Source organism: Mesitornis unicolor, unplaced genomic scaffold, assembly GCF_000695765.1.
Source record: "Mesitornis unicolor isolate BGI_N332 unplaced genomic scaffold, ASM69576v1 scaffold1271, whole genome shotgun sequence".
NCBI classification, from domain to species: Eukaryota; Metazoa; Chordata; class Aves; order Mesitornithiformes; family Mesitornithidae; genus Mesitornis; species Mesitornis unicolor.
The window spans coordinates 1007-12837 of NW_010165547.1; the positions used below are offsets into that span (position 1 = coordinate 1007).

General features: G+C 47.4%; 1 protein-coding gene across 1 annotated transcript; it reads left to right on the forward strand.

Moving 5' to 3' along the window:
- Window positions 1-203: 203 nt before the first annotated feature.
- Window positions 204-10039, forward strand: LOC104535951 (centrosomal protein of 85 kDa-like). The gene is given in 14 exon segments (XM_010194642.1): window positions 204-258; window positions 843-995; window positions 2997-3125; window positions 3128-3708; window positions 4354-4487; window positions 5287-5404; window positions 5769-5954; window positions 6312-6464; window positions 6710-6864; window positions 7378-7498; window positions 7950-8000; window positions 8087-8194; window positions 8862-9090; window positions 9509-10039. Coding segments are annotated over 14 exon segments (2337 nt in total). The 3' UTR covers window positions 9673-10039.
- Window positions 10040-11831: the final 1792 nt, after the last annotated feature.

Consider the following 11831-nt stretch of genomic DNA (forward strand, 5'->3'; position numbering starts at 1 on the left):
AAAGTATTGTCTCTGTTGCTGCAGGGAGGAAACAGATATACCCTTGGGAGGAGATGCTATTAAATATGAAATACTGATTGCTCTGAAGGAAGAGTAGCTGATGTGTATGTACACTTTGCTTGGTTAGTGGGAGCAGGGTTTGGTGTATGCTGATTTAAAGTATGTTTTTTATTTCTTGCCCTGTAGTTCACTGGATGGATAAGATGTCTGTGCTTGAGAAACACCCCGACCTGAGGCTCCAGCAGAACAATCCACCGGGTAAGGACGATCCCTTCTCTAAAGCCCTGCTGCTGCCGGATCCTGTTTCAGTTTCTCTCAGGAGGCAGATGGCCTTGGGAAGAGTTCTTTACCAAGAGCTTTTTATTAAAAAAAAACCCCCAGCTTATTCCTGCAAAATAAAACAATTGCATGGGTATGCAAGGGTAGAGAATATTTGATAACCTATCTCTTGAGTGATAACTGATAAATCTGGTAGAATTCTTAACAGTTAATGTGAAAATCTATCTTTAATTTCACCCATTTTGCTGTGTGCCAGTGCTGCTGCTGCTCTTTTCAGAGCATCAGCTGGGTGTAATATCACCAGACTTATCAATGGGAATATAATTTTACTGCTTTTCCATTCTGACTTCCATAACAAGATTGATTTTCAGTCTCCTGTTGATATTATTTGACTTCCCTGTGCTTGTTGCCATTTCCTTTTGCAAAAAAGACTTCTTTAGCGACGATATAGGATCAGTTTGGCTTTTTAGTAGCAGGGGCAATTAGATATGACTTAATTAGCTGTATTAAAAGGCTTTCAGTCTATTTGCTAAAACAAAATATCCCTGACTATTTCTCTCCAGATCCCAGCACTGGTCAGAAGAGTAATTACGTGGAGACTGACTGGAAAACGCCCACGTTGTCTGTGAAGTTCCAGAGCCGCGTCAGTCGCTGTTCAAGCGTGGCCGACAGCGGGGATGGGGGCATTGGGACCTCCTGCTCAGACAGCACAGAAGGTGATGGTCGACATAGGAGCACACAGTAACAGAAGACCAAGAAGCATTAAGTAGCCCAATATTTCGGAATATAAGTCGGAGAGCAGAATTCGTACTGATGTTGGGAGATTGTTTTCAAAACCAGTGCCTCAGTACATGGATGTGCTGCCTGAGACACAAACAAGTGGTTAAGGGACTTGCTGTATCTCTGAGCTAGTTTGGTTGTCTTCTAACTGCAGGAAGCCCTCAGCTGAGGCATGTTCTGTGAAATTCCTTATCCTGGCAATCCTTTCCACCCATGTTTCCAACTTTATCCACAAAAGTGATATAAACCACTACTGATTCACTGATTCTTCTTTCAGCAGTGAGGAATTTGGGGTTGTTATTTAAAACAATGCCCTTCACACATCCGTGTGTTTCACAAGCTGCCCCGAGCCTTTTCAATGAGCCATAGATCTTAATAATGTGTGAGTTGGAAGGAAGGCTTTATAGAAAGTGTAGCTTGTGAAAATACTGCTGGAAATATTACTAGAGCACATGTTTGTGTCCCAGATAGCCTCTCAGGATAATAAAACATCCAGTTGCACTCTGAGGGCAGAGGAGATAACGCTGGCCCTTTCGGAAATTGCTTTCCTGAAGGGTTGTAGCATTGCAGCCTTGTTTGTAGGAGCTGAGGCTGGATTGCAGCACTGCTGGCTGGTTCAAGCACGCTGACTTTCAGGTCAGTACATTACTCAGAAGTGTTGTTGTGACGACCCTTAGCACACTCAAGGAACCGATTGCAGCATCTGCACGTGGCGTGCTGGTCAGAGAACTCGAGTTCCCAACAGTGATACCGGGGTTTAAATTTAGGGGCTGCGAAAGGAAACGATACTGTCCCTTCTGTTTGCCAAAGCGAATGTGCTTGCGACTGCTGGGTAGCACGGTGTTCTCTGGGGTTCCTGGGCACAGCCAAGTAATGTCCAAGAGATTTTCTCCCCCTCGTGCTCGTTTTTGAGGAGAGGGCCCCGTGCCTTTATCGTGATAGTTTTTCCTACAGTTTTATGACGGTCTTTGCAGAATCTGGTTTCAGTCCTATTCAAATTGTAATCTTTTATTCCTTCTTGTAGCCATACTTTGAGGTTGCAGACAGGTGGAAGGGTGAACTCGCAGTCCTGATGTGGGATTAAAGAGACATCATGTGGGGATGGGCCTTCAGCCAAACCTATGACGAAAACAAGTTCATGTATCTGGAAGAAACCTGGAATTACTGTGATACAGAATGTATCAGGACAAGGAGTGGGAACAGGCACTTAGCTGTTTGCCTTTCTCAGCTCTTGCTGTTGCTGTATTGAAATCTGAGAGTTGCTAAGAATAACCCTGTATTTCCATGTAGCCAGGTTTGGTGCCTATCTCGCAGGACGGGCTCACGCTGGGGTGCGTGCGCCGAGCTCAATCTCATTTCCTGTGGCAATAAGGCGAGAGCCATTACTCTAGTCTCCAGAAAAAGCTCTTTTGCTGCAGTGTCCAGGAGGAGTTCGAAGGTGAACTGCTTGGTGATGCAAAGTTCAGCTGTGGTTGCAGCTCATCATGGGCTTAGGGAAGGCTCCCGTTAGCGTTGGGTACGGTTCAGAGTTGCTGAGCTGTGGGACGGGCAGAACAGAATCACGGTCTCAGTGTTCAGCTGAGTAAGTTTCAGCATTTTTGTTCCATTTAAAGGACTTGATTTCTAAAGATATAGAAAGATAACCTTATTGATTTAAGATTAGACTAGAGTAGCTTAAAAACAAGGGATTATAAATGTGTGCGGGACTAAACTGGGATTCTCCCTGTGGTTTATGGTGGCAGGCAAATGTCAGCAGAGTCCTGAAATTTGTGGTGAGGGGGAACACAGGTGTGCCTTAGTATTGCTTCTGCTGCTGCTTAGGAGGACATGTTTGGGGTAAAAGAATCGCTTTTTAAATTCTTTAAGAAAGCTTTTCAGCAGAGGAATGGCTGTTCATTTCAGAATTGTAATTAAAGCATCACTCTTCTTCTTTCTAGACTTCTGCAATTCCAGTAACGGTTCCTCATTCCAGCCCATCAGAACCCAAGTGACCATCCCAACAGCCCATGTAATGCCTTCTACGTTGGGTGCCTCACCCTCCAAGCTGTGCTCCGCAGGAGACCAGAGCGATCAAGACCTGCTCTGCCAGGATCCGCTTCTGGACACGCAGGGCTCATGAGAAATGGAGATTTTAATGCCGGGAAGTCTTCTCAGGTGCCACCCAGGGATCACCTGCATCTCTACGGGACTTCAGGGGAAAATGGTTTTGAGCAATCTTGGCATCCTGCTTCTGATCACATGAGAAGAGACGATACTTGGAAGTTTGACACCCCTGCCATTGAGCGCACCCTTAACCAGTCTCTCTTTCTGGATACTTTGTGTACTGACCCTCTCCACCGGTTCCCGAAGTTCAGTCCTAACTCGGGGGCAGCTGAGGCAGGAAAGGACCAGTATAAGGCGCTGCCAGAGAGCAAGCAAGCGACAGGGGCTAACGGAGCCTGCGAGCCCCAGGACGGAGCGTGGCCGAGCGGGAGCAGACTGACACCAACGGCGCTCCAGAACAACAATTTCTTCTCGAAACCTGTAGCTCCTTCATCTCGAGCATGGATGCAAGAAGCCTGTGTGCTACATCCGCACGAGAGGGTCTGCGAGCTCAGTGCTTGGAAACAACAGCTGGAGAAAGTGCAATTGCAAATAGAGCAAATGCAGGTAGGGAGCTGCTTGTGAGAGTGTGAGAATTTGAAGCTTTTCCTGTCTCTTTAGTCATGAATCGTTGTCTCAGACTTATGAAGCAAAGGGAAAAATGTCTCGTGCTTCTCCCTGTCTTACGCTGAAAGTATCTTAATGATCTGTTTTTATAACATGTGGTGTCACCAGTATCATCTGATGTGCTGGTTATGTAGAGCAGCCCTGTATTATGTTACAGCACTGCACAACAGCTCAGATCAAGAGGTGAAATATCCTGTCTGCTAGAAACTGCAAAGAAAAAGCATGCCAAGAAGTTGTTAACAGGTTCTAAACTAATTGTGTTCTGTTACCTAGAGTTAGGAAGGAGAGTTATTGAAAAGATGCAGAAAACTAACTTTATTGGATAGAAACGATTTATCACCTCTCGCCAGCTGTACCCTAATGGAGACAAATTGTTTCCAGCGAGTTCATGCAGTGATCTAAAATTATTTGTCAATCTCCAGTTGTGCTTGGGCAAAGTTACTTGTTCTTGGACATCGACGGAGACTGAAATAGCTATGTCCTGGCATGCAGATGAGCACACAGTGTGCAAAATAGCCCTAGCAATGTTGCAATTACCTCTGTAGAGCACAGCCCTCTCCCTCCTCATTTTGTCTCCTCTTTCAGTTACAAAATGGAGGCGCTTGCCACCATCCCTCGATGTATTCCCCTTCGCTGCCTACGCCTGATCCAGCCCAGTGGATCAATATCCTGAACTCCAATGAAAACCTGCTCAAGGAGAAAGAGCTCCTCATTGACAGGTGAGAATTTGATACCAGCATGCGATCTAAGACTCCACTGCATTTCCTTTTGGAAAGGGAGGGTTTTGAAAATACCAAGCAAAGCTCGTATCTCAGAGTCCCTTTTACCTGATTGAGCTTTTTTTGTTGCAATGAATAACACAAATGACCTTTGAGAACAGTGAGATGGAGATCTTGAAGGGTTCAAATAAATCAATTTTGGTTATGGCTTTTTGTGTTCTGTAAGCAATAATGATTTCTGTTTACATCATGATTGTCTGGAATGTCAAAGCTACTGCCTTTTTGCCTGAGGACTTTCTGGGACCTCTTCGAGATCTTTATTTTAAATTTGTTCTTTGCATTTGGGCTGGCAAACAACACTTCTCATACCTAACACTAGTGGTCTGTAAGCCTTTCAAAAAAGTAAGTCCTAGTGAAAACTACCTTCAGCATTTGGACTGCAAATGCCTTTTCTTGCTTGTTTTGAGTCCTCTGTCTGTTCATTTTACTCATAAGCTCCACAGCCAAGCTGGATCATCCAAAGCATGCAAGGCTTGTGTGTTTTATCTATAATAATTGCTGGAGGGGAAGCTTTGAAAGGAGGGGAGGGAAGAAATGGTAAAACTAATTGTAAAAATAAAAAAAAAGTGGGAATTAATATATTTCAGATTATTTCTCTGCAGGTCAGTTCTGAGTTGCAGAGTTGTCTTTGTGTTCTGCTTGTGACTGTATGAAGCATTAGCATTGTGGCAGCACTGTTCATGCTGCATTGCTCTCTAGTGTATACTTGAGAGTGATGTTTTACCTTTTTATTTTGCAGACAAAGACAACACATATCCCAGTTAGAGCAGAAGGTCCGGGAAAGCGAGCTGCAGGTTCACAGTGCCCTGCTTGGCTGTCCAGCACCCTATGGAGATGTCTACATGATGAGAATGCAGGTAATTGCATGCAGCAGGGTGTCAGTAAGAAATAGTATTGAATCCAATGACCCTGCCTCTGCTCATTAGGTGTTTCCTGAGTAGGAGGTCTCTGCAGAGTGAAATTATCCTTTGTGTGGTGTCCCCCAGATCTTCTGTGGCTCTTGAAATTTCAAGCCCTGAAGTACTACGGTTTGTTTGGAAGCAGTGCTAGTGGTGCAAAAGCCTGACAGCACTGACAAGTGCTATTTTGGATACTGCAGCATATGAGATGGGCTGAATGATATTTGGGAATTAGGAGGGCTGAGAACACAGCTCTGAGACAGCACAGCTGCGTAGCGCAAGTTTGTAACTCACCAAATTCATTGGCCATCTCTGTTTGCAGGAGCTGCAGCGGGAGAATGCGTTTCTTCGAGCACAGTTCACAGAGAAGACTGAAACCCTCAGTAAAGAAAAGATTGAACTGGAGAGAAAACTGGCTGCTGCAGAGGTGGATGCAAAGCTGATCCGGGATTCACTGAAGGAAACTGTGCAGAAACATGCAGAGGAGTTAAAGAAACAGGAAGAAAGGGTACGATCCCATTGCTCTAGAGACAGGAAGGTCTTTTTTCTTCAAGAAGCTAAAAGTCAGTGCTTAGGTGAAAGTTTTCTGTGGCAATGTGTTATTGTGGGTGTTTTCTGATCTCCTTGTAGAATTCTTTGGTTTATAAGCAAAAGTCCTTCCTCCTACAGTTAAAAGTATTTCAGTACCTCCTCTTTTAACCAGAGAAATCTGTCTTTAGCTAAGTGAGCACAAATGCTGCTGGCTTAAGGTGGTCTCGTATTTTGGTGTTGGGCTGTACAAAAAGGTAAATGAGTAGGCTTACACAGAACTGAAGAAGTGACAGGAAATTATATAAACTGAACTTGTTTATAACTGTCCCTGCAGGTAAAGGGAAGAGACAAACACATTAATAACCTTAAAAAGAAATGTCAGAAGGAATCTGAACAAAACAGGGAGAGACAACAGAGAATTGAGACCCTGGAACGGTACCTGGCTGATCTACCAACTCTTGAGGACCACCAGAAACAGAGTCAGAAGGTAAAGCTTCCTCTGAGTTGTGATGGTAGCTCTTCAGATACTTGCTCAGGTGGCTTTTCTACAGCTGCAGATAATCTCAGTAAAGGTGTGATCTGGCCTTCTTGGAGGAGGAATGTTGTGAGCTATAGCTGAAAATTGCCACATGGGTGGCAAAAATCAGCATTGCAAATATTGTTGAAACACACGGGGGTGTGTGGAGAGACCTCTGGGAGGTCTGCAGAGTGTTGTGATGGTCTTTGTTGCAGCTGAAGGAATCTGAGCTGAAGAGTACTGCTATGCAGGAAACGGTGCTGGCACTGGAAACAGAGCTTGAAGATGTCCGGGCTGCTTTCAGGGAGCAAGAGATGCAGCTGGAAACCCAAAAACAGAAGGAGCTGGAGCTTCTTTCCACTGTGCGCAGGTAAAAATCTGGAGGATTAGAATAAGCCTCATCTCGGCACTGAAGTAATTGCTGCATAAGAACTGTGGGGATTCAGCACAGCCACTGTCCCACCTGTCAGAACCAGGTTAGCATGGATGTGTGATGATGTGAGTGCTTGCCAAAATGCAGTGTTCACATTCTGCGTGCCAGGAGCGGAGGGTGGGAGCAGACCCACATGGGTGGAAGAAAGGGGGCCTCTGTTTGTCATTTGGGTTTGTTTGTGTTCCCAGGTTATTGCTCTCAACTGTAACTCCTTGCAAAACGGACCTACGTAATCTGCAACTGTTTTGTCTCTGAAAATGTGCCAATATCATGGGCAGGGCTGTGTCCAGGGAGAGGGACTCCCTCCTTCTCAGCCTTGGCAGTTTGCAAACTGCAATGCAAACAGGGCACTGCTGACACCTGATAGGAAAATCATTCACTGCCTCATTGTTTAGTGAGGGAAACACCCCAAATAAAGGTGGTTTTCCCATAGTGTTCTGCTAATTTCAGTTTGCAGGACAAGGTGCAGCAGTGTGTGAAGAATGCAGAGAGAGGACCTCCTGCCCAGGATGGGGAGAGACATAAAATAGAAAATGACTCTCTGAAGAAAGAATGTGACCGCCTCAGGAAGGTAACAGGCTGTCCCAGCTGGGAATCACACATTTTTCCTTCCACTGACTCACACGGGGCCACTAAAACGAAATCAAGGACTTTTGCAGTCACAGTTGCCACTGAAGCAGCAGTTTCTGGAATTCCAAGCTGAGGGGTTTTAAAAGCTGTTCTTGGTGTGATAACCACACGCTCCTGCAGTAAGACTGGATAAGAAGTTGCAGAATGCAGAAGAGGGGAGAGGAAAACCACAAGAATGCAACTTCTCCAGTCTGTTTTAAGCTGATCATTCTACTGGTGCCTTTTATCAGGTGCCTTTCATCAGAGAATCTGAGTCCACTACTAACAGAGGCAGGGACTAAAGCTGTAAATGGACAGGAGAGAGGAGGAGAAGGGATGCTGATACTGAAGGAGAGATCTTGGTATTACTGAGTCTCTGTGGCCAGTTCTGATGCCTCTGCTTTTGATTGCAGATTGTGGACAAACAGCAGAAGAAGATGGAGCAGTTGTCCTTGCAAGTAAAGGTGAGAGGTGATTGCAGAGGGACCTACAATTTGAGAATCTGCTGTGAAAAGAGTTAGGCTTATTACTTTCCCATGTTTTTTTCCAGAACCTGGAAGAACGGGTGGCCCAGGAAGAGGAGACAAGCCAAGCTTTAAAAGAAGAGGCAATGAGAAAAGAAAATGCACTGCAGCAGCTCCGGACTGCTGTGAAAGAGGTCAGAGCAGGAGTGTTTAGGGTGCCTGAGCATAGCAGTTGAATGAACAATGGATTGTCTTTGAGCAAGGCCCTTAATTTGCAGTCAGCAGCACAACCTCTCCTGCTTCCTGCTCGTCAGTTGCCCTGTCAGTGCTCTGAAAGGAGCTCTTCTCCCTTCAAAAGTAGGAGAAAAAAGGCGGTTTCTGCCCTAGGAGCTTCAGCTGGGGCTGTGAGTTGTTGTGGAGGATGCTAAGCTTGCCAGCTGAGGGCAGCAAGGTGACAAAGCTGGAGTCCAAACTCCACTGCAGCCCTGGCTGAAGGGCAGGGCTGAGCCCCACTCTCAAGCCTAAAGGAAGCCAAGCACAATGGCATCCCTTGAGGGAAGGGATGGCTGATGTTGGGGTGATCAGATGGTGCACAACATCCTGGAAGTGTTTTTTGTTGCATCACATCTCTGCAGGGATGGGGCAGTGCCATGGGGTGCTTCCTGCCTGAGCCAGGAAAGCCGAATGCTCCCACCCTGTAAGACTGACACTCGCTCCTCTGGTGAGAGTCTGGAGGGCTTGATGTAAACCCACTGCTCCTGCACTCGCTGCTCCCATCATCATCAAGCAGTTGCATTAAGTTGCTTTAAGAGTCCTGATCCTGTACCGAGTGACTACTAACTGCTGTGTCCCTCTGTTCAGCTTTCAGTGCAGAACCAGGATCTCATCGAGAAGAACCTGACCCTTCAGGAGCGACTGCGGCAGGCAGAGCTGAGCACCCAGCCGCTGCCTGCGGAGACAGCCCGCCTGGCCCAGGAGCTGCACGGCGAGCTGGCCAGTTGTCTGCAGGATCTGCAGTCTGTCTACAGCATCGTCACTCAGAGGGCTCAGGGCAAGGATCCCAACCTCTCTCTGCTCCTGGGCATTCGCTGTAAGTATGTGGAGTGATCAGAGAATCATAGAATGGTTTTAGTTGGAAAAGATCTTTAAGATCATGGAGTCCAACCATTGATCCAGCTCTGCTAAGTCTGCCACTAAACCATGCCCCTCAGCACAGCATCTGCTCGTCTTTTAAACACCTCCAGGGATGGCAGAGCAAACCCTTTGGTGCCTGTGCTGTGGGAGAATTAAATAACTTGTACATAATGTAGCATGGAAGGTTCTCATCTTTCTGGGATTGGGAACCTTCTTTCTGTGGTGAGCTCCTGCTACAGGTGCGTGCCATAAGAACTAAATGTTAAGTAGTACCTCTTTTGCAAACGTACGTTGGTTTTTCTGGCTCACTTGCAAATGTGTGTGATCCTTGGTCAGAATTGCCCGAGAGGTAACTCCCTTCTCTGACTCCACAGCTGTGCAGTACTCTGCTAAGGAGAAGGACGACTTGCTGAGCCCCGATGGACTTGCAAAGAAGCTGGTGGAGGTAAAACAGCTTCACAAAGAGGTGGAGGATTTAAGGACGGCAATATCTGACAGATATGCTCAGGACATGGGAGACAACTGCATCACCCAGTAAAGAACACTCCCCAAAGTAAGGCAGCAGATAAAGACTTGAAACCCTCAGGAGTCGAGAGCTCCTACAACCAAAAACCTATTCAGCACTTTACCATCCCTTTGCTTGGGTACAAGATGTGAGACTTCTCCAAGCCGTGAGAAATCGGGGTTGTTGCCAGAAGTGTTTAGCTGCTGACTGGCTAACTGGAATCGTTCAGGGCTTCGGTGTCAGGCTTTGCAGTAGCTTTGATCTTGTGGAATGTGTTTGTGCTGTGTTTGCTGGAGCTGGTGTGGTCTCTGACGCTGGGAGATGAATTCTGAATTGCCTTCCAGGCATGTCAAATGCTGAACGTGCAAATGTGACAGTGAAAATCATCACGGAAAGGAAATGTATGCCCTGGTCTTTCTGATAAATTCTCTGTGCAGATCCTGTGGGACGAGTAAGACCAGAGGATTATCAGAGTGTTCAGGGATGTCTGTGGACTTTGTAGGTGAGCAGGTGTGCCAGTTGTACTGCTCATTACATCAAGGTGCTACTGCCTCCGTGGATGCTGTGTGCACAGCTCTGGCTTGGGTGCCTGTGTAGCCATTCATGGAGCAGGACCTGCTTTCCTCAGGTAAATGCAACCAGAGTTTTCCAGTAGCCAACAGAAGTTGGGGAATAAAGTAACACTAAAAGAAGACTCTGAAAACACTCCCCTTGGGCACTGTTACCCCAGAAGCCTTAAGCCTTTTATCCCCCTGAAAGAGCACTCAGTGTGGGTGTGATTCAGGCTGCAGAGGAAAAGGATTGATGCTGAAGTGCCTTAATGTGCTAGAGAAACCTCCTGTCCCCACACTGCTTGTGCCTAATGCATCTCCTGACAGGATGAGGAGCTGCTCTTTCTTGTAGCAGCCTTCAGAGCCATTGCAAATGATCCTGGGGAGCCCCAAAGGTCTGCAGAGAGCCTCTGTACCCCTGGGGACCAAGAGCAAAGAGGCTCTGCTGCTTGGTGAGGGACAAAGCCGTTCTGGCCCTAATGTGGCAGGGTGGTACAGCTGGATCTGAGAGCTCTTCCTGATGCCTGCAAGGCTGTGGCCACTCGGGATTTGTTGTAGCCCTGCCCCTCGTTCTCTGGGAGGTCCCTGCTAGGTGATGGGACTCAGTAAATCAGCGGAAGATGTGGTTTACTTTGTCACAACCCTCCTTAACCTTAGTGTCAACTTTACAGTGCTGAGTGTTTGCTTGTGACAACGCTGTGGTGCTGAGGGTGACACTTGTTTGGTTTTCAGCTTGAGTTAAGAGCGAGATATTGTCAGTTCTGTAACGGGGAAATGCTGCTGAAACTTCTGCTGTTCCGTTGTTCTTGGTTCGTGTTGGGGCTGCGAGCCCTAGGTTGGGGAGAAATGCTTTTGTTATGCCTTTGTGTTCAAATTGAAGACCAAAGCTGTTTTTGTTCTTAGTGTTTGGCCACCACGGGCCATGGTGGCAACAAATCGGTTCATTTGGTGTCTGGGCTACCCAGGGCAAGAGCGCAGCAGTGTCTGCCTGCCCCATCCTTCCCGAATCTGGTGTGTTATACTTCTGGCTGTCTCTGTTCCCAGGCTGCCAGTGCCATGTACTGATGAGCTCAATGTGGGCCAGGGCTGTTTCTTGAAGTCCTGGCTGCTGGGAGCTCCCTGGGCTCTGGGGTGCAGAGCAGTGCCAGTGGTGAGAGGTGCTCTCTGGGGCAGGTTTAGCACCATCCCTGTTCCCCGTGTGCTCTTTGGGGTGCAGGATCTGGTTCCCAGGTGCTGTGCAGGGCCACATTTGCCCTCTGCCTCTGCTGTGAAATGAGATTGCAACTGAAACCGTCTTGGCCAATGCCTGGCCCTGTCCCCATTGCAGGTTCCTCTCTGGGGGACCCATCGTCCAGCAGAACTGGACCTGTCTGGTGATCCATCTGTCACTGCTGCTCTCCATGCAGGGGAAATTTTGGGCTTTTACTTCTCAGAGCACCCCAGACAGGGGCAGGACCACGTCCACCCCATCTCTACCCGGGTCCCTGCCCGGTGCCGTGTCCCCCATCGCGGTGTTTATCCCGGCCTTTGTCTCACCCCGTGTTTGTACCGAGTATTTTCAGTATAAAATAAAGCTGCTCTGCTCACTCCTCCGAAGCGCTCCTGTGCGGTGGAGAGGGGGGGGGTCGGGGCGGGCTTCCC